The sequence below is a fragment of the Phaseolus vulgaris genome, chromosome 9 (genome assembly GCF_000499845.2).
Source record: "Phaseolus vulgaris cultivar G19833 chromosome 9, P. vulgaris v2.0, whole genome shotgun sequence".
NCBI lineage: Eukaryota > Viridiplantae > Streptophyta > Magnoliopsida > Fabales > Fabaceae > Phaseolus > Phaseolus vulgaris.
The window spans coordinates 28,629,695-28,653,503 of NC_023751.2; the positions used below are offsets into that span (position 1 = coordinate 28,629,695).

The 23,809-nt window shown below is 29.0% G+C and overlaps 2 protein-coding genes across 2 annotated transcripts; both read right to left on the bottom strand.

The window, feature by feature from the left end:
• Positions 1-2,297, bottom strand: LOC137821860 (uncharacterized). The gene is made up of 4 exons (XM_068626644.1): positions 2,134-2,297; positions 919-1,083; positions 571-728; positions 1-364 (listed from the first exon to the last, which is right to left on the bottom strand). Exons 2-4 carry the CDS (start codon positions 1,079-1,081, stop codon positions 257-259), a joined length of 429 nt encoding a protein of 142 aa, XP_068482745.1. The 5' UTR covers positions 1,082-1,083; positions 2,134-2,297; the 3' UTR covers positions 1-256.
• A 6,746-nt stretch (positions 2,298-9,043) lies between these two features.
• LOC137821634 (organic cation/carnitine transporter 3) lies at positions 9,044-11,418 on the bottom strand. Its single transcript, XM_068626317.1, has 2 exons — positions 10,640-11,418; positions 9,044-10,137 (listed from the first exon to the last, which is right to left on the bottom strand). The coding sequence occupies exons 1-2, from the start codon at positions 11,310-11,312 to the stop codon at positions 9,245-9,247; spliced, it is 1,566 nt and encodes a 521-aa protein (XP_068482418.1). The 5' UTR covers positions 11,313-11,418; the 3' UTR covers positions 9,044-9,244.
• Positions 11,419-23,809: the final 12,391 nt, after the last annotated feature.

Here is a 23,809-nt window from a genome sequence, read left to right on the forward strand (position 1 = left end):
TTAGGCAGCAAAACATTTATGATTTAACTCACTTAACACTTTATCAAGTTATAGACCGCTAGGAACAATGAATGCTTGATTAGATTCCCTCTAGACTGACTAATACAGAACCAAGCAAAAATCATTAAACGGTAAACTCCTTCAAAATAATATTTTTGGACATTCAAGTTAGCAAACTTATATCTGCAGATGTAGATGTCCTATTGCTACAGCATACCGAGTAATGCCGTCACATGAACAGGTCCAATTCAAGTTATTAAAGAGCATTTATCATTTTCTTCATATCGGCAGACCTCCTGGGATCTGGTTCTTCAATTGCTCTCTCGGTAAGTACATGCTTGATGCGACACATTGACTTCCTCACCTGATTTCACATACCAAATAAATCAATAAAATGCATAGGTGTTTTTTTGGTTCCACATACACAGTTAACATTTGTAATTCACTGTTCAGGAAAAAAAAAGATAAGACAAGACCATTGTGATTGTTCTAATACCATTCATCCATGTAACTTCGGTTAACAAGAGCAACACATGTGTAAGGCAGAACAAGTGCAAAGAGAGGTGATACCTTAGAGATGCGCTCTGGGTTAGGAAAACGCAGGTTCTGTGCATTAAGCATTTGACGCTGAGTCATCAACATGTTCTTCTCCTTTAACAACACATACCACAACTTATGAAGGTCGTCCCAAGATTTCAGGCGCAGTTCAGAAGCCTTCCAACCCCGACCTAGCAATAAACATTAAGAAAGATAATAAAAAGAGACAGCTATTATCAGAACAAAAATAGCATAACCTTCAAAGCTCAACGGTGAAAATCAAGAACTTCGGTTGTACTGAACCATTGTGGCTACTGCATGAAAACCAGTGAAAGTTTTCACAATAAATCCATTTGAAAACAAGAGGTGCATGATGCATACCATAAACAACAGGTTTGTCATCGTCTGGGCTCCTGTCTGCCTCAAAGAACTCCTGAAGGGGATTGCGAACTTCTCTGCCACCAGCAGGAGCTGTAGTGGCATACTGTTTTGATCTAGCAGCAGCAGCAAAGAGTGTTCGTCCAAGTGTTCTATGCAAAAACATGGCTGCATTGCCAATCATATTTATTGTATAATGTAAGAATCCAGATGACAAGAAAATGCCCATACAAACAATGTTATCAAAATTAAATCAAATAGTATCTTATATCACATTCGCATGGATTTTCCAGGCAATGTATCATTGAGTATGATCAAGTAAAAACTGAAAAATCCCATCATTTAGGTAAACAGTTGGAAGAAAGTGCAACTCTGAAATTCAAAAATCAATTAGCGGACTAGCCTTCCCCTATTATTTTACACCCACACATGCACAGAGCTATGCCAGCCAACTAAGTTTTCCACTTCATTACAAGTTCATATTATGTTATTAGATGATCCCAAGATTCGAGACACCAACTGATACAATGCACTCTTGCAGAGTTGCACTATATCCACATAATGAAGCAAGTCTAGTAGAAAACACACAGATAAGGGGTAAAAGAAAAGGAGGAAACACGAGAAATATTCAGAGAATTCAAAATATTCATCGTGAGACACCCTGCCAAAATGTGCAATTGACTAGTTGACAGTGAAAAGGAACCTTCTATTAGACAACTAATGATGGTGAATGAAAAAACGTGTACTTTGACATATTGAACGTTAAATTGGATTCATAGTTCACACGAACAATGTATATGCCTACAAGCACCCAAATCAATGTACGCAAACGCATCAATTTGAGGTTACACTGGACGAAAAGTATTTGTAGGCAAGCGATATCTGACAAAGAAACCAAAAAAAAAAATCAGATTACTGGACTACTAAATCACATTTTGAGGGAAAAATGCGTTTCCACGATTCAGACCAAATATCGAACAGTTTGTGGGCAAAATCAAATATATTGCAAAATGAAAAAAAGTGAAACATTGTGGACAACAAATAAACAAGAGCGTATAGAGGGAAATTAAAGAAACATGAAAAACTTCACAAAAGGGGGAAATAGTTACGTAAATAATACTCAGCTCCACTGTAATAGGTCTTGGGGAAGTCAGATCCACAAATTGAAAATTAGAAAAATGAAAAACAAACCAAAACAGGAATAAGAACAAAACAAACCTAACGAAGGAACCAGACAGCGCTGCAAATATGAAGTGAAGATGAAACTATTAAGATGGGTTTAAGGGTTTTCCAGGAGCAGAGGAGGAAGACGATATATTCTTTATTTCTCTTTACCTTTCACTCGTGTTCAGGTGTAATAAAAAAAAATCCTTAAATTACTCAACTTTAAACTGTTTGAAATTTTCTAAATAGGTATTTAGTTTCTAATCAGTATAATTTGTTAATAGTTTTTAACATTTTTTAAATCATCCTACCTTATAATTTTTTAATTCGAAATTTAATTTAATTAAGTTTTAATTATCTCATAATTTTTTTTGAATTGAGCCTTGTTAAAAATTTACAAATGTACAAAATATTGTTTTTAAGGACATATAGTTTTTCGTCTTTCAATGTTTAACTTTATGATTAATTCGTTCAATTTTTTTTCGATTTGTTACTAGTCGACTCTTTCTTATTAAAGAGAAAATAAACGTTGAATTTGAGGAGATTGAAAAAGAAATGAGTGAATTGAGTAAGTTGAAAACTAAAAATTATAAACAATACCATATCTTGAGTTGATGACAAAGAATTACTTAAAGAAATTAATTTTTTTAATACTTGATAATATTTTATTAAAATTTAATTAAAAATACTCAAATTAATAATTTATTTAAAATTTAATTAAGCAAGTTTTTATAAACTAACTTTAACACTTCTTTTTTCGGTTTACGAATATATATTTTATTTAAAAGTGTTTTCAAATATTTTACGTACTAAAAAGTATTATTAAAAAATTATTAAATAAAATTAATTTAAAAAACAATTAATTACTGTATTGATTAAATTAAATATATTTTATAAATTAAAAAAATATTGTTATTTAAAGTAGTTTTTATTGTTAATAAAAATTTATAAATTAAATATAATTAACTATCAAGATTTTAATTACCAATTTTAAAATTTAAAATAATTAATAACTAAAGTTTTAATAGCTAATTAAATATCAATATAAAAATTATTTTAAATATCAATAATTTTTTAATCTAACTTAATTTAATTAATATAATAATTAATTATTTTTTTCTAAAAATAATTTATATTTAATGATGTTCTAGCTGTGTATTCTAACTTTAAAATGTTTCACTGTAATTTTACAAAATATCCAATTAAAATGAAAAACATTTTAAAATAACTTTAATAATGTAGATATTGTAAATAATTAAAAATCAGTTTAAGAATACTTTTGAAAAATGATTATTATAAAATATATTTTAAGAAAAAATATTTTAACATTTTTATAATACATATTAATTTATGATTAATAGAAACTAAGTTTTTAATTGTAGCGCCATAAATATGATTTTGTTTTCTAGAATATGTATCATTCTTTTAGTTCAAATTATATTTTAAAATTAAGAAAATTAATTTTTAAAAATATTTCATCAATAAAATGTTGGATTACTTGATTTCACTTTATATATTTATTTGCATAGGATTCAACTCTTTAAAAGATAGCGGATAACATTATGTTAAGTTATATATCAAACATTCTTTTAATGAAATAATGAACAATACAAATAAATAAATATATATACATATATATCAAATTTTATTAATATTGGTTATTCTTTTTAAATATTCAGAAATTTTCTTATCTTAAGTAAAATGTCATTATTCTTTAGTATAAGATTGATATCTAGTATACATTTGTTCTTAAATGTAACAAAGAATTAGGGATTTATATATTGTGTATAGTGAAAAGATTGTCATGGTAGCAACTAGTAAAAATAGGTGTAGTTCACTTTGTGTATCTTTATATTTTAAATAGTTTTAAAAGCTCATTACAATACTTAGATTGGTTAAGAAATATACCATTTTTCATTTGTTTCACTACAATGCTAAGAAGACGGTTAATTTTTCCATTGTTGACATACACTTGCATGAATATGATGTCTCTCACAAATTTCATTATAAAGAAAATCTTATAAAATTTTCCTCTTTCATAATTTTGAGAAAACAATAAGTTGTTAAGTCTCTCCTATTGTTAATTATTTCATACATTTCTTAATTTATATAATATTTTTTAAAAAAACTTTTACATCTATTTTGATGAAGTTTAAATTCAATCAAGCATGCAAAAAAAAAAAAAAGCAAGAAGTAGTCTTGAAGTCTCTAACCTATCCATAGGATTATAGGACTATATGTTTCTACAAAATATATGTCTTCTTCTTTAGTTTCTTATTTATTCATCTTGTTTCTAAATATCCATTTGCTTCTACTCCATTTTCAACATCACCTATTATGTTGCCTAAAGCAAGTATCTTAGACTCTCCATTCTTTTGGAAGATCATTGTGTGATGACGCATATTTTGATGGCATTTATCAACGAAATTAGATCTTTCAGTAATTATTGACCAACACAAATATGTGTAAGTAACTAGTAATATTATTATTTATTTTTTTTTTACATGAAAAAAGTATTATTAAAAAGAGAAAAAAGAAAGAAAATACAAAAATGTGGGGAGACTAGACCAAAACCTATATGTTAACAAAAATTATACATAAGTACGCTATACCTATTCATGAAAAATTCTAAGAACAAATTATATATAAGCTTATTATACCAATGAAATGATTCTATATGAATCAATCCTAAATTAGTCAACTTATCAGCACACGCATTCCCTTCACGAAAAATATGAGTAACCCTAAACATGATTTTCCCACAGTAATTAAGACAAGTATTTCATTGATTACGAAGCATCCACGAAACATTAGTCCTAGCAGTAAACGCAACACAAACCAGACATTAGTAAGCCCAATCTTTTGAGCTTCCTCCATAGCATGTATAACTCCATAAAACTCAGCAACCATGCAGTCTGAACTTCAAAAAAACACAGAGAAAACACCAATAAACTCCTCTATACTCTCACGGAAAAAAATATTTATTATTATTTAAAACTTTTAAAATTATTATTATGTAAGTTTATTAAATTTAATATTATCAATTCGCTACAAGAAGAGAGAATAAAACTCAATTCTAGTAAGTATAATGGAGGATTTGTAACCACTAGATTAAAGGAATTTTGTAATGATTATTATTATTATTCTTCTTATTATTATTAATATTATTGTCATTCTTATTATTAATATTAGTAATATTATACTTGTTAATATTATTATTAATGTTACTATTATTATTATTATTATTATAATTATTATTAATATTATTATAATAATTACTATTAATGTTGTTAATATTAATATGATTAAATTAATATTTTTATTTTAATACATATTAATATAAAATAAAATTATTAGTGTTACTTTTATAATAAATTATTAATAATAATAAAATTATTAATAGAATTATTATAATATTTATTTTTAATATTATTATCATTATCATTATTATTATATCAATTTATTACATTAATATTTTTATTTTAATATGTAACATCCCAGAAAATACATCTAACTATTACAATACAAGTTCTACTACGGACTTGGAGTTTTTCAAAATATTTCTATTACAAGATTATAACTTATAGAAATATAAATATTAACAATATAAGGTTCAAAACTACATCACAAAGCCCTCTGACATCTATATGATCATATGCTCGTCTACGTAGTACAGTCATCGCAGTTCACAACATAACAAGAAAAACAAGAATAAGTTAATGAAAAGAAATTTCATAATATATATAATTCATGCAAAAACACCAATCAAACTAATAATTTGTAAACATTTCTTTAAATGTTGTCATATAAAATTTCAATACCAATTCTATCGTTCGTATAGACCACACATACATCTATTATCAATCAAAATCATTGAATTTCATTTCAATCTCACTGACTACACATGAGTCCACTGTCTTCCAGAAGACTCATTAAGTATGCCCCTACCAAAAACTAACACCTGATCCAAAGATTACCAACGAATCTAAGAGAGAGGATCAAGGTAAGTACAAACATCCAATATCGAGTGTCTATAGCGGGATCTAGTGTGTATGAACTCCCTCTCAGCTTCTCACCACCTGATCTTATGCAAAGATAGGTGCAGTGGAAATCCTTACCATGGCACAAGTTCAATAATGGGCATGGATGAGACATTAAGTAAGGAAAGTCAAGTTCTCTTTTTCTGATTGGATCTTATGCCCTGCATTAACATGGTAACAAAATAATTTGTTTGTATTAAAAGCTTTATTTGGTCCATATTTGTTTGTTTTTTTTTACTGCTTGGTGTTAATGGTTTTAAATGAGATTTTTGTTGCATGTATCATTATTGTGAAATAGTTCTGGTTATGCTTTGGTACCTTTGAACTGGCTGAAAGGCGTGGAAGGTTGAGTTTTATGGTGCAAGGTATGCTATGAATGAGAAGTGCTTTTATGCAAAGAAGTCATCAGAACGTGGCTTTGGAACCAAAATGTTAAAATTCATCATAAAAAGGAACATTATGGAAATGTGAGGTTATAGTTGTTTAGTTGTGAAAAAAGTGGTAGAAATGCAAGTTAGTTTAAAACAAAACTATAAAACAGCTTCAGTATGCTCTCAATAATGATGTAAAATTGGGGTGAGAGGAACGGTAGGTAAAAATGGAGAAGCTATCTTATTGCATATTATTAACAAGACAATCTTGTTTTTATCCTTTAGCTATGTAGAATGAGGGAATGTTAAAAAGCATGTTGCAGGTTTATTGAGAAGTACTGTTAGTATTGAACATATGATCAGAGATGGGTCACCAAAATTTATAGATAAAAGGAGCAAGCACACCTATCTGAATTTATGAACGGTTGAATTTTTACTTATTATGTTTGTTAGATCTGTTTTATAAGCATGTATCTGGTTGGGATGACTTTCTTAACAGCAAAATTAATGTGTAATATGTCATGCATTTCTATGCAGATTAGTTAGGATATGTAAATAATTTTGCTGGATTTGATTGTTGTATAAGGGTTGGGACACCTTGAAGTGTTCCTTTTAATTTTAAATTTTATTTATTCTTTGTTGAAAAAAAATTAGAATTACCAATATTAAATTCACTACACTAAAAAGTAAAATTAGCTGCAAAAGAAAATGAAGGTGATGCTAGGAACCCTAAATAATGTCCAATAAGCCTTGATTATTAAAAAAAATAAAAAAATAAAACATGGGTAAGTGTGAGTTATATGGACATAAACTTAAAAAAAGAAAAAAAAATTGTGTGGATCAAATGGTCACAACTGAAACTATAAATAATAAATAATAATAAAAATTTAAAATTTTGTAGGTTAAGCCCTAGCAAACATAATACATATATATATATTTAAATTAAATTTAAATATGTAATAAAATTATGAAGGTTAAGCCCACACTTGTTTAAAAATTGTGTGGTCAATCTGTTGACTAAGCCCATGCTTCTTTGAATAAACAATATAAAATATAATTTTGTGTGGACAACATATAGGCTAAGCACACGCTTGTTTAAAACTTATGTGGCCAACATGTAGGTTAAGCTCACGCTTTTTTACATAAACAATATAAAATATAATTTTGTGTGAGGAGCATGTAGGCTAAGCCTACGCAAAAAACACACCACTTGTATCCCACGCACCCGCTACTATTTTTATGTCGAGCATATTAGCTACCAAATTTTAATAATAACTACACTTTTGCATCCATTTATTATAGCTAATGTCCCTTTTTGACCCATGCTAATAAACATATTTTTTGTAGTGATTTAATAGAAATCAAACTACTTGAATAAATTTTAAAAAATATATACTAAATGCATTTAAAAGTATGAATTAATATTGCACAAAAATAAAGTAGATTTTGACATAATAAGCTCATAGAACATAATAGAACATTCATTACTATAAAAAGCTCATGTATAAGGATATATTTATAGTCATTGTTTATCGAGTCATTGTCTAAACATATATGTTATAGATAACTACTCAAGTCACCGTCTATAATTTTTATAAATAACAGTTTTAATTGATAACCGTAGTGACAACAATTTTATACATAATTGTCGTCTAATGTATTATAAAAAATTAAAAAAAGTTATTAGAAGAGTATGATACATTTTTGTCTAAAATCGTCGTTTATATTATATAAACTACGGTTTAGTCTGAACAATAGTTTATATTAATTTTTTTTAATACAATTTGTTTAATTTATATTTAATATACTTATGGAGATGCAGATATGTGACAGTAAGATATATAAATCCTATGAAATATTACAATATTTAAAGTAATCAAATTTCTATACACTAATAGTAACAAAATATGTTTAAAAATTTCTATACACTAAAATTGTTTATACACTAGAAGCAAATAAACTGAAACTAATACTATAGAACCTAAGATCTAATTAATAACAAATCATAATATATCCTAAAGTTGTAAAAGTTAGGAAAATATGTCGTCCAAACGTTTTTTTTATGTAATTCATTGATTCAAAATTAAATGGTGACACATCCATGAAATGTTACAGCACAAAATAAGTTGAAATAAGTCCATAAATTAAAGATTATTTTACATAAAAAGTTAGTTAAATTCAATGGGCAGTGGTTTTGGAGGTGGTTTATTTCATCCATAGAATATCGATGTGCTGTTATTTAGTTCTAGTTACTCAAATTAAAATAATTATATAAATTCATATATATTTTAGATTTTTGAAGAGAAGCTAATATATATGTTATATGTAATTCATAATAATTATCTTAAAAAATTGAATTTATGAAAAACTATTCAAAATAGCTTTTACTTGAATTAAAATTGATTTTTTCAGATTTTTTAAGTGAAAAAAAAGTTGATTTTTCCTTAAAGCTGATTATTTTCTTAAAAGAATATTACAATAAATGAAAAGAATATTGTAATAAATGGAGGTTATTTTCAATTTTTTATGCTTCTTCTTGAATTTTGGATCATCTTCAATAAACAAATGAAGTGCATACATATTTAACACAATTTTCTTCACAATTTCTTTTCAAATTTTTACACATCCACCTTCTTACACCTTCCACTTCCTAATCAAAACAAAACATATATATAAGAATTACAATTTGTTCACACTTGTCAATTGGCAAATCCACCGAACACGTTACACCACGTTTCTCAAAATCCAGAGAATTTAAGCCACCATGTCACAAGCCTGTTTCTCCTTGTTTTCTTCTTCATCCAAAGTATCACACAGTGCTCTCCCCCTTGTCTCTGGCAAGAATATTCCATAAATCCCACTAAAACCTATCACCAACCCAAAAACACCGTAACACAGAAACTTGTTCTCTCTTCCAGCACTCACCAGCATTGGACTGAACGCGCCACCAAGCACCACTGCTAACCTTGCCATAGACAGTGCTGAATTCCTCACACAAGTTGGGAACAGTTCCGTTGTGTAGATGAGGTACACGTTAAACGAGGAACAAGCACTGAAGAATGATATCAACTCGAACACTATTTGCAGATTGGTCCATGGCTTCACTTCAATGACGGACATCACACTGAAAACACCACTGAGGATAGTGAAGAGAAGGAGTGCAGGTCTCCTATCGAACTTGTCTATGAAGAAGAACACAATCAATGCAGAGGGTAACTCGGATAACGCATTGAAAGTGACACTCAAATAGAGGTTGAAAGACAGGTTTTGAAGGCCTAGTGGCATGCCATAATAGACCAATCCAATACCTATTCCCATAGCCATAATTGACACAAGCCTTCTAGAGGACCATTTCTTTTGTAGCAGAATTTTTAGGGCAGAGAACAGGTCCACGTTCCACGTTTCTTCCTTGTGGGACATGTTATTAATGGCCAAATCCACGTTGCTTTGAGTGACAGATGTGATGCATTTCAGCGTGGCCACGGCTTCTTCTCTCCTTCCTCGCACTAGAAGCCATCTCGGGGATTCCGTAACGAACACCTTCACCAATATGCAATAGATAATTGTTGTAATGGAAGTCCATAGGTAAAGGTTCCTCCACGACGAATTCTTGTTTGCGTAAGCCATGACTGGTAGGGACAAGAACCCTACATATGCACACAACAAACACATTCTTAAATTGAGATTAGTAAAACCAAACAATATTGTCTTATTGTTTTTAATATGAAAATAATTATTTATATTTACATTTGAGTTAAAAAAAATACTAATTAAAATTTCTTACAAACCATAAAACTGAGCAAGATTCATCAAAATAAGAGTGAAACCATATACATTTTAATAAATTTCTTTAATGTATTATGTTATCACTCAACAACAACTGAAATTAATTATAAGAAATTTTAAAAAAATAAAATAATGAATGAGATTTTCTTAGAAAACCTAAAATCACAGAAACCCTCTTGCAAGGGTAAAGAATGAAGTTTCCCAGAAAGTTTGATATATGAACTTAATATATTTTATTGAGAAAGATAAATTATTTTAACAAAAACATATTTTATTATCATTTTTAGTTGAAGTAAGCAAAAGAACATATAGGAATAGGTGAAAAAGATGAGTTACGACCTCAGGATCCGCATGCTTACGTACCTATAGTGAAGCAAAAGAAGCCGATGACACTGATCTGACCGCGCCGCCGTTTTCCGACGATCTCGGTGGCGAGCACGAGCGCGGAAGTGCCAATGGTGGCGCGAGCGAAGCCACAGAAGAACTTGAGCGCGGAGTAGACCCAAACATTGGGCGAGAGAGCGGAGAGAAGAGAAGTAATGCCCATGAGAAGGCACGAGAAGAAGAGCATGTTCTTGCGTCCGAGCGAGGAGTCCGCCAGCGAGGCCAGCACGAATCCTCCCACCAAGCACCCCATGAAGAAACTCGAAGCGGGAAGCCCAGAGATTACGGAGTTCGCGCACTCAAGACCCCACTCCGACACGGTGGAAGCATACGCAGGCGCATCCCACGCCCACCACTCCCTGGGGAGGTTGCAGAGTGTGGCGGCGGTGGCGCAGGCATTGTTGCCCTGGGTACAGCTCCACGAGGGCGGGGCGTCGGTGAAGACGGTGATGAAGGTCTGTTGGGCGTCGAAGAGCCAGGCGACGGAGACAAGGACTGATTGGAGAAACTGGGACCAGTTGAACTCGCCTATACAGAGTTCCACGGTGGATCCCAGCGATGGGTGGTGTTTATAGGGTGGTGATGGTGGTTCTTCTTGTGTGTCAGATGATGGTGGATATGGGTTGCAGAGGAGAGGGGTGGAATCTGCCATAAAATGAGAAAAATATACTATTTTTTTTTCTCTTGTGGTTTTCGCTTATGCAAATTGTGTGTATGCAAGGGGGTTTATATCAGTGAATGGAACCTTGGATCTTTCTGGATTAATCTTCAAATATTGAGTCTGTGGTATATTTAAGATTACGGTTGAAACTATATTCTTTAGTGTATAAACTATTTTTAAATTATAGAGAAGTTTTTTTTATATTTTTTTCTTATAAATTTTTGCAGACAAACTCTTTCAAATATATGTTCTAAATATATAACACCAGCCATTCTAAAATATACTCTAACATCGAATTAATTATTTTCACCAAAAATTATTAATTCCCCATCTTAATTTATTAAATTAGACAAGTCCACTGTAAATTTATAGGAAATAGTTTTGTTTTTACTTTATAGATTACTGGTATTTATGCTCTTTTGTTCAAACTAAGTGGGATCATTATGAGCTATAAAACATTGTAAGTATTTGTTTACATAAATCTCATTAATTGTTTTACAGAATTATTAGCTGCTGATTTCTTACCCGAATAAAAAGGCTACACACACACACACACACACACATATATATATATATATATATATATATATATATATATATATATTAATTAATGTAATAAACTAATAAAGTGTCAAATTAAATTAATTTAAAAAATCAAAATGAAAGTTTTGAATTTAAGAAGTTAAACTAAAGTTTTTAAAAAAAAAGATGAAAGAATATACTGATATACATAAAATAATTTTACATGGAAGTAGTCATTAATGATAAGAAAGTAACATCCAGTTGTTGATCTTATCTCTTAATCTGTCCCACTATACAGCTGCATCAAGTTGGAGTGGCAACTTGTCACGTATTTTAACAAAAATAATAATAATCTTATGTAAACCAATACTTTATTTTGAATTTCGCAAAAACATGTACTGTGCCAAAAATTACTTTCTTTAATCAAAATTTATTTAGAAGTTAATTAACTCTATCTATATGTAGGGAATCAAACTAATGGTCAATGACAATGTTTAGAATATATTGACTAATAGAAAATATTTAATTATAATTAATGGAGTAATAAAACTTGGTATTAATAAGATAAATATAATAGTCATTAAGTGAAAGTCTATAAAAAATAAATTATGCACTTATTTTTTATTAAGAAAATATTTACTCCTTATTCATTGCATTTATGATAACTAATAAAAAAACTCGATTGCCCATAATAATTGGAATCTTAAAGTTTTACTTGTTATCTATGGCAATATATATAAAATACATGATCAAAATGTTATCATACACTTTTTTAAAGCAATTGTATTTACATAAAACGATTAAAAACAGTTTAAATAATTAGAATGTGATTTTCTTCTGTCTTTTAAAAAGTGTTCACCTTTAATTTTTTATTTTACAAATTGCGAGTAATAATACATTCTCTTCCTTTTCTTTTAAATTCTCATTCAAACTAAAGTTAAGAAAACATTAGTATTGATATGCTATATTATTTGGTGTGATTAATATTTATTTATTTCATATTTTATCTTTTAATTTTATAACTAAAAATTGTGTTTTTAAATTTTAAAATCAATCTTTTAAATCATTCTTAAAATTAAATTACATATATTCACTGTATTTATAAAATTTAAAATTATTAATAAATTAACATTTTAAAGTTATTCAAACTTAGAGTCAATTAACACAAAAAGACTAAAATCAAACTTATGTGTGTGGACGATAGGTTGGATATTTTACAAATGCTAAAATTGTGAAAACTACTAAATTTATCATGGATCATTAAGTAAACACATGTAATGTCAGGCTAGTCCATACTTAGAAGATATGAAGCATGAGTTTTGGCGAGTTTGATCCACACAAATGACTAGAAGAAAAGTAGTAGTGTTGATCTGACCGACGCAAAATAAATATTTTGGAAATATAAAAGAATATAAAAAAATGGTGTGATTCGACTGATGAAAAAAATAAAATAAAGTGGGTTGAACCCATGCAAAGAAAATAGAGAAAATGTTGAAAAAATTGCTGATAGAAGCAAAATTAGAATGAACTTGATCCACCCATAAACAAACGTGAAAAATATTGAAAAAATTGTAATTTGGACAAACAAGTGGACACCTATATTTGTAGAAACATTCACATCATCCAAATTTCAATTTCAAAACTATTATCAATAAAATATAAAACTTTACCAACATATCTTAATTGTGATCAAATTCTTTTCTTCAAATATAGTTTTCTCTATCCTTATTTGAACTTTTTGATTCTTATCCAAAGTGTACTTTAATTCTCTTTATAATTTTTTAAAAATAAATCCAGTTTATGAAAAATATATAATAAAAATATATATAACAAACAAATATTTATTTTTATAGTAATTATATTTGAAATTATTATATTCTTATATCCAAAATAGTTCTTCGTAAGTTAGAGTATATATCAAAACTACTTCCTACATATTTCCCACTTTTAACCTATCAAATCTTTCTTTTAAAACAAAAATAACAGTGGTTACCAAATTCAAATTTTGAAACCAACAATACATTTACCTTGATATCTAATTTGAGTAACTCTTCAAAGGAATATTGAGTTTAAATTATTGATTACATCCTATATAAGTTTATATGCTGCTGATCAAAAATAAAAAATAAAAAAAATATAAGTTCATATGCTTTACTGGTATGTGTTTGTAGAAAATTGGCAAAATATCATATTGGAATATAATAGTTATACAAAATTATGACTTAGTTGAAGATTCTGTTGAAATCAACTAAAGTTCTTCTTGCTCTCCTTTAACGATTCACTTTAATTAAGATTGTCAATTGTTTTTTAGAAGAGGGCATTGAAGTTAAAGTTATTTCATCATTTATAGTTACATTATGCTTTATTATAGATATTGTAATGATTAACTCATAAATCATAAGTATGATAATAAGTAAAAAAATAGTTTACTAAAAAAGTACCTAGTAATATTACCTTTATATATATTGTTTAAATGATGTTTAGATATATGATTTTATGTGTATGACAATGCAGTAAAATTTTGTGAAAAAAACTCTCCTTTAAGTATAGATCTTTCTAGTAATTAAAATTTTTTATTTTCTAATTTTGTTATTGTGTTTTCGTGTTATTATTGGCTTGAACCTACCACTTAACACATACTTATGATTCATGTTCTTAAGTTGAAAATGATCTAATTATATTATATATTTAAATTTATTTTTCTTCTTTTGTTGTTTCAAAATATACCAAATGATTGGACAAGAAGAGTATTTAGTGACATACCTTAAATTGTACCGGTCCGTGAGCCACATCACTCAGTCTTGTTGACCGACCGACCGAGTGATCAACCACATCAAAGAACAAATTGACAATAAATAAGGAAACATTATAAATTCAGGCCACACCTCGTCAAATCTGGGTTATGTCCCGAGAAATCAGCTAACACTGATTTAATGAAGATATGTTCCAAATATACCTTCTTACAAATATGAATGACACCTCGAGAAATCAGCTAACACTGTTTTATTGAAGATATGTGCTTGATATGGCCCATCAAGCAAACAACTCATTACCAAACACTATAAATAAGTCTTCTACAATGGATTAAGGTACACTTTTATTAGTTTTACAATACATACTCACAATACAAAGTACTTATTTGATCGTCGGATAACCTTCTGCAAGTTTACTCTCGATTGAACACTTAAAAGCTAAGGATTGAAGTCTGAAGGAGTGTTGAATTGAGAAACGGGAATACAAGAGAGCACGACCAAGCGACCGACACTGACAATAGTTATCGTCAATCTTAGGTACCATCTATGTCCACTTTATCTATACAAGTACACAAACAAAAACATTCATGTGGTCTTGAGGGAGTTTCTAACAAAGTAGATACATACATTGAGAGACTAATTTGGAGTTTTAATAAACTTAATTGCCATAAGTTATTTATTTGATAGTGACACGTTTCAAAACAATGATTTATGATAAATACTTTATGATAATATTTAATTTGTTTTAAATAATTTCAATTGTAAAATGTGTTTACAAATACATGAAGTTAAACTTCTTTTATATGTGCGTAAATATGCTATGGTATGTTAAAAAGAGTGTATTCAGTTAGTTTTCAAAAGATTATTTTACATAAAAAAATGTAGACTTCAAAAGATTTAATAACAACTGTAATAAAAATTTTAAACATTTTTTAATTACGATTATATATATAATATATATTTTAAAAGATTTATAAAGTATGAATTTATGAAATTTGATTCAATTACATGAATTTCATTTCATGTATTTTAAAAAATTAAGTTATAAAATATCCTATTTTATAAAACTATGTAAAGTACTATTTTATAAAACTATGTAAAGTACTAATTTTACAATAAGATACAAATAATATTTAAATAAATTTAATAATATTTTCTTAAGGGTATTGTCGGATGAATCGTCAAACACACCTTTAAATGTAACAAGCACATTATAAAAAGATTTTTTCAAAATCTGTTTTTAGCAAGACTCTCCTTCTTAAGTCATATAAAGATTAATAATTGTACGTTGATGTTTTATACTTTCTTGTTTAATAGCACTCAATTAAAATAAAGAAGCTCTGATAGATGATATGTGTGTATGATCTATAAATTGTTCTATATTTAAAAGTTTCTTTGTGCATTTGTTTGAGATCTTAACCTAATAATGGGGAGATTGAGAAAAAAAGTGATTTATATACTTTTTGTATTGAAGAGTGGTTTTTGTAATTGTAATCAAAAGTGTTTACGACTTGATTCAACATCCCTTTAAATTTATCACTTGTAGGTATTCTATCGTGGATAAACCTCCACCATGAAACTTGATGGCCTCGTACTTCACATGTGCTAACGCTACCTTAAGACATAGCATACCATCTTAAGCATGAATCCATATAGGTTGATATTAATTATAGATTTTTCTTATATTTAGCATCTATTTAAAAAATACATATATAGATATTCTTTAAAAGTGTTTTTAGTAACACATTAAGTTAATATATTTAATAAATTAAAATACTTGATCATGTTTTAATAAAATTAAATATTTTTTTAAAATATTTTATTAACAAAAATATTATGGAAAATATCAAATAAAAAGTAAGATCATTATACTTTTAATTGAGTAAATGTCATTTGTAAAAAAAATATTAAAATTGGTAACTATATTGATCACTAATTTTAATCACTAAACTGGTCACCAACTTACGTCAATCCGAGGAATTTATATTCATTGATAGTATAAGTTATCGATCTTGATAACCTTGTTGACGTTGTTGTTGGCTAGATGGAGAGTAGATCTCTTATTGGTAAAAAGTTTAAGAAATCTGCTAAAGATATAAGGGCTAATTGATGATCTTAGAATGATATTTTTGTTGATATGTCCTATTTGAAAAGTATAGTCTTTTAGAAGATTTATCTCATTTCAAATATGCAACTAAGCAACAAGTCTTAAATTAGTTGCTACCAAATGGGTTACTTCTAAATATGTTTCTCAAGATTTAGTCTTGTAAAATGATTTTGAATCTCTTTTCAAGTGATGAACAAGAGGTTCAAAAGTCATGTTCAACAATCTTTACAGCGGATATAGTTGAATCTACCTTGACTGATATTTTTTTTAGAAGAAACCAATTTGGTCTCTAAGTTTTAGGCTAAAAAGATAGATAAGGAAGAATCATTAAGTGAAGATGATGAATTTGTTCAAACTTCCAAAAGATTGTGATGTCATCCTAAAGTTGAAGTGAAAGCCAATAAGATAATCTCTAAAACAAGTCAATCGAAAAGAAAGTGATGCTAGTGACATGCATCAATATTATAAAATTTTATTACGATTGCTTATTGCAAATGAGGATTAATCTGATTGGATTTTTGAGATTTAATTGTTCCTCTTCATTGTCTTTATGGGAGCACACACATGATAATGTTCTTTTGTTTGTCTTATTGTCTTTATCTAATTTCTCTCTTTTTACTTTTTATTTTTTAGACATGAATTTGGTTTAATCTCTATATTTTTATTTTCCTTTTTGTTTTTTTTATGTGATGGCACATGTTTTTAGCACAAGTTTATTAAAATAAAAAATAAGTTATTGATATATTTTTGGCATTGTTAACTAAGTGTTGGCATCGATAAAAAGAAATTCACTATAATAAACTATCAAATAGTGACTCAATTTCAATCTATAAATGGATAAATCGATTACAGATTAATATTATGACGAACTCCCTTCAGTCATTATAATTATAATCCTGATGCATGGTGAGCAATTTAATGACGCATTTCAATAACTAATTTAGTGATTTAACAAATTTAGTAATAGAAATCAATGAACAAATTAGTTATGAAGTAATCAATTTTAGTAACTAATTTTAAAAATCATAATAGTTTTATAATTCATCACTATCGGTGTTTTTATTAAAGTTTAATTTATTTGTCCAAAATTAATATATACTTAATAAATATATATTAATACGTTAATTATATATAATCATTTAGAAAGTGTCCAAACATTTAAATACTATATATAAACAATCATCTAAACAATATTAAAACATTTACACACTTATATTTAAGATGTACAAATAATCATTCTAAAATATTTTCTTATGAGATACTTTAAATTTAAATTCTAATTTATTCTTACATTGGAAGCCATGAAACACTGTGTACTCAGACCCTGATTTCAGCTACACGTTTTTTATTCAGAACAGATTATCAGAAACAGATCAAAGCATGTTACGACAATAATTATGAGTTGAAGGACAGTCTAAACTTGAAAGCTGGTGACAACCAGATATATGTGGCTGCCAACGTTTCTTATTCAGAACTCGTTATTCATAAGAGATAAAATCAAGAACTTTTACCCTAAATATATACAAATCACAGGTAAATATAAATATAGTGTTGGAGATCACATATACTAGGTATTAGAGTCTTTCATAGTATATAAGTGGGTGTATATCTCACCTCATTGAGTTGATTTTATGAGGTTGAGTTATGCTTAAAGTTCATTTCTTAACATGGTATCAAAACCATTTCGAGTCTATCCTAGCACATTTGTTGGGTTTATCAGGCCACCCTATCGGATCATTCATAACATTTATCTCCATGCACGAGTTGATAGTCTCGGCGTGAGGGGTGTGTTGGAGATTCCACATCAATTAGAGATTAAAATCTTTTATAATATATAATTGGGTGCAAATTTTATCTCATTTAATATAATTTTATAAGGTTGAATTAGACTTAAAATCCAATTCTTAAACTATAATAAGACCTTAAGAAAACAAAAAACTAGTTCTCACAAACTGAACGTAAAACAACTAGATAAAACTATTTTTAGTAATATACTAAAACAAAAAGAACTTTTATTTCACTTTCTTGTAATCATGAGATTCATATGCAATACTTTAAGATATCATGTTGAATTAAAAACCACAGGTAGTATCAGTAATCGTTGTGCAGTCAAACTTGTTGACCATGTTCATCGAATGTGACTGAGAAGTTTGATGGTTTTGGTTAAAAATCAAAACCTGCCAACCCCTTCGTTTTTGCATTTGGTTATTAGCTGTAATGGATATTTTTATTTCAGAACAGTATTTGCTGCTTTGGTGGATGATTGTCCTAGTCAGATACACCTTTTTAATATTGTTTCATGAACAGAATCTACATTTTTTTATAAAGTACTTTGGCAGTGTTGTAAAGCTAAGCCCCCTCTTCAAAATTTATTGCTAAAAAAATCATGATTTATATCTCTGCAGTTTAGTGCCTTTTCAATAAATAATGGTATCAATATTATGTCATGTTCAGATAAATTTGTTCGTAAGCACTCAAAAGAGAGAAAAAACTAAAATACTTTTTATAGTTTAAAATTAGTTTATCAATTAATTTATGAAAGCTCTCTAATACAATTTTTCTATTTTTTTTTAATTTTTGCATTAAATAAACTTAAATTATAAAAGACAATTCAAAAAAGTATTTATAAATAAACTTCTATGTTTTTATCAAAGTTGAGCTGAAATAATCTAAAGTGGATGATTGAGTTTTTGGACAAATTGATCTCTCTGTTGAAGGATTGTCGAACTTTGTTGATAAAGTACTGAGTGAATCCACTTTCAGAAGATTTTGTATGCCTAGTTAATAAGAATTTACAGAAATATAAAAATATTTAAGTGAGTAAATGAGATTAAATGAGCAGTTCCTAGAAAATAAAGTTATATTTAAAGAATTTTGGTCTTATGTTAATATCTAATAAAGTGATTATCAGATATTAGGTTGATTAATATGTTACAATAGAAATTAGTTTCAAGAGAATCCAAGTTATTCAAATTTGTAGGTGATTTTATCCTGCTTTAGAAGGTGCGTAATATATTATTATTATTATTATTATTATTATTATTATTATTATTATTATTATTATTATTCGGTACTAAGTAATACACAAGTCCTCCAAACTCAAGAATCCAATTTACAAGATGACTGAGCTTTATTTTGAACTTAAGCTTTGGTCATATTTTTGGCCAAGCTTCGAAAAATAGATCATATTTTCACGACTGACTTTAGCTCAGATTTTGTGACTATTCCTAGAGCTCGCAAGCTAAACATCCAGGTCGAACTTCACGACCCTTCATTTAGCTCAATCGGCCGAGTTTATTGTAATTATGATAATGTAATTATAACTTATTTGAAACAGTTTGAATCATTATAAACATGAGAGATATTAAAGGGGGGTATTTATATTTAATGATGAGTTTCAACAACTTAGAGGTATATCACTTAGACGTCTACGTTTTATCTAACTTGACATGTTGTCATAAGACAACGTAACGTTTCAAAGTTTGTTTTTGCGCGTGTTGCTCACGGGAAACAAAAAGTTTTTTTATTGTTTGAAAGAAAATGAAGCCTTTTCAAACTTTTATAAGAATCAAACCAACTTCATTTTCTCTTATGTTTTTCCTTTTTTTTGTTGGTGCTCTTGCTCGCACATTTCATCTTTTTCTTCGCTTATGTTCACTCAATCCTCTTAGGTAAGTATCTCTAATGTTTTATTCTTCTTCTTCACACTCTAGTTCCTCTATCAGGAGTAGCCCTCTAGTAAGCAGGGAGGTTGTTTTCACCGGAGATCATGACCCTTCAACAAGTTGTACTAATTCACTTTTAGTTGAAGGGGATTCTTTGGAAGACATTGATCTTCCTTTTGAGACTGTCGCTATACTAACTTCTGCCTTGTTGAAGGAAAATTTTCCTTGTGCTCCTCCGCTTTCTTAATAGGTGAAACCTCCATTTCCCGAATTGATCATTCGAGGAAAGAGTGACCCCTTAACCTAAGTAGACCACGTGTCAATACCTTGGTCCCTAATTCAAACTCCTTATGGCACATTAACATGAAGCTCAACCAAGTTAGGATCGAAGGTCGTAGGGGCTTTCTTGTCCTGTATGATGCATAGTTATTTAAGGTTGTTGACCTTGTGGGATGTCTTGACTCAAAACATATCACGATGGCAAGAACTATGGCCATTATTTGCTATTGGAATAGCACAACTATTGAAAATGTTGAAATGATGAGCAAAGTGCAAGTGCAAGAGTTGCAGAAAACCAATGTTGGGATAAGGCATAATCATGGCTTGAAATCTCTGCCAAATCCCTTAAGATTAATTAAGGCCAAGGCAAAATCTCAACATTTGAGTTCGGGGTAGAGTTTCTAAAAAAAATCCTTGAGAGTGCAAAGGAAGCTAGAAATAAGCTGAAGGAGGCCAAAGCTTGCATTATTCTTCTCGAGAAAGAGAAGGAAAAAAATTGAGAAGAAAACATCAAAGATGAAGGATGAGAATGTCAAGCTAGCAGAGGCCAACATAGAAGGCTATATGAAGGTCTTTAAGAAGGTCACGCGCCAACACTTGCACTTCACTCCGACTCTGGATGTAAATGTATTTAATTTAGACAAATAATTTGTCGATGGTAAACTAGTCAATGCCTAAATATATTATAAACCTTTAAATTAATTTAATGAGTGTTTTATGCATATTAAGTATTAAATGCTAATAATAAGGTCAAATTGCTTTAATTAAGCTAAAACTGAATAAACTAACTTGGCTACGTTACAAACTAGGTTTCATTAAAGTTTTTTTCATTGTTCATTAGCAAACAACACATTAATTTGATTGAACATGTTAACCAAATTAATTTGATTCGATTAATTGTGTTCATTTTCAAATGTTTTAACCGTTTACTTTCTCTATATTCCACTATATGCAATTATTCTCCTGCAAGATTTACTTTGTTGCATTTCAAGGAGTTTGTTTACTTTCCTTTCAATGATCATTTCCTTGAAAGTTTTCTTAATTCTGATTCGAATTTTGAGAGATATAATTTGATTATGTTAGAAATATGATTTGATCACATTAAATAGGGATATATGATATGATAAGAAAGTAATACAATAAGTATATTATTTGCCAGGTAAATAATATATTTGAAAAAAAAAATGTGTTTGGTCTGGTCACTTTTTACTGCATCTAGCATCAAAAGGGCTTTGCTTGTAATAATAATGAAGGATTCTAGCCTATGTTCTTTTTTCTTTATATTTCAAGTTATTAAAAATTCATGTCTTATTATTATAATTGAAAATGCTTAATTAATTCAAATTTTCTATTCTCTTCTTTGATAGGTTGTTGTATAACAAGATTGGTTCCACAAAAAGGTGTCCATCTTATTAGACATGCAATATATTTAACATTGGAGGTAGGAGGACAATTTGTTCTACTTGGTTTAAGTCCAATGCAATATATTCAATGAATTAATTTGAAAAAACTAATAGTTAAAAACGTCACGTTATACCTATATAATGGCGTTGAAATCCTTTTCATTGAATTAAATTGTGACAGCTATGACTGACACTACTTACATATAAAAACCGTCACTTTAAACAAAATGTTAAAGTGGCAGGTAGCGTAAGACCGCCACATTAAACTTTGTGGTGCCAGTTCTATAGCGATTTGTGAAACCGCCACACGCGTATATTGTGACATTTATAAACGTCAGTTTATACGAAAACCACTGCCACTGTATACAACGTTTTTGTAGTAAATCTTTTACTTTGCTTTATTTATATTCTTGCAAATTCAAGCAAGAAACTTCCAACAAATTTTTACATATTGTTTTCTATTTAGTGCCTATTATGCTTGAGAATTCAATTGTTCCTTGTGGGTTCGATATTCTTCCTTAGGGACAAATTTATTAATTTTGACATGGTACACTTGTTGTAAAATAGTCACCAGCTACGAGCTAAAAATATTTCTCGCATTTGAGGCGCTTCATTCCAAATTCTCGTGCAAGACATAAACATACAATTAGAGCTTCATATTCAACCTCGTTGCTAGATGTTTCAAAGTTGAACCAAATTGCTTTCTCATGAGTAATGTCATCGAAACCTTCAAAGATTATACTAGCTCCACTTCCTTTTTTGTTGGAAGATATCTCTACACTAAAATTCCAACATTTATATCTTTCTACTAGTTGTGGATGTTGGATGAGGAAGTGTACTAAGAATTGAGCTTTCATCTGCCATCTACCTTTGTACTTGAGCCCAAACTCTGATAGTTCTATAGACCATGTTGTCATTCTACCAACAAGCTTTGGTTTTTGAAGCACATGCTTTATAGGGTAATCGATGCATACTATGATGTTGAAGCTTCTAAAATAATGTTTGAGTCTTCATACTAAGAAAATAAGGGAGAGTACGAGCTTCTCAATGACATGATATCTTTATTCAGTTAGTTGTAGAGTTTGGCTGGTGAAATACACAAGATGTTGTTTCTTGCCATCTTCAAACATTAAGACTGAGTTTAACGTCAAGTGGGAGACTACTAAATATAATATGAGTGTACACTTTGGTGGAGGACTTACAATATAGGTAAAGAGGAAATATCCCTTTTGATATTAAGAAACACCTCCTCACACTTCTCATTTAACCCAAATTTTCTTGTTCCCTTCAATAATCGAAAAAATGATTTGGCTATCTCGGCGACCTTATGGAGAAACCTTGAAAGGGTCGCAATCTTCCCATTCAAACGTTGGACTTCTTTGAGGTTACTCGAACTCCTCATTCTTAGGATGACTTTACACTTGTTTGGATTTATTGAGGGTATCACGATTTTTCATAGTTAGTAAGTTTGTTTTCAAACCCTATATAAAGGGTTTTTGCTCTTTGTTGTAGATTAACATATAAAAATACATCAATAAAATCATACAATTTTTTGCTTTTACCTAGTCAAGTGTTGCTCCTTCTTCTTCTTCTCCAATTGTTCCAATTGCTTCCTCCAAACAAGCCATCATAACCTTTTTCTTCTTTCTCGAATATGCAATGTGAGGGTTGGATATTTCACCTTTACTTTTGTGATGAATACATGGTTTTACAGTTTTGACCTTGTGCTATTTTACTTCTCTGCCCTTAATTTTTCTTT

Excerpts from the sequence above, each read along its gene's own strand:
- LOC137821860 (XM_068626644.1), bottom strand. The coding sequence starts at position 1,081 with ATGTTTTTGCATAGAACACTTGGACGAACACTCTTTGCTGCTGCTGCT. Across the intron at positions 729-918 it reads TGACAAACCTGTTGTTTATG|GTCGGGGTTGGAAGGCTTCT; the intron begins GTATGCATCATG and ends GTTTATTGCTAG. Across the intron at positions 365-570 it reads ACCCAGAGCGCATCTCTAAG|GTGAGGAAGTCAATGTGTCG; the intron begins GTATCACCTCTC and ends ATGTGAAATCAG.
- LOC137821634 (XM_068626317.1), bottom strand. The coding sequence starts at position 11,312 with ATGGCAGATTCCACCCCTCTCCTCTGCAACCCATATCCACCATCATCT. Across the intron at positions 10,138-10,639 it reads CTTCTTTTGCTTCACTATAG|GGTTCTTGTCCCTACCAGTC; the intron begins GTACGTAAGCAT and ends GTGCATATGTAG.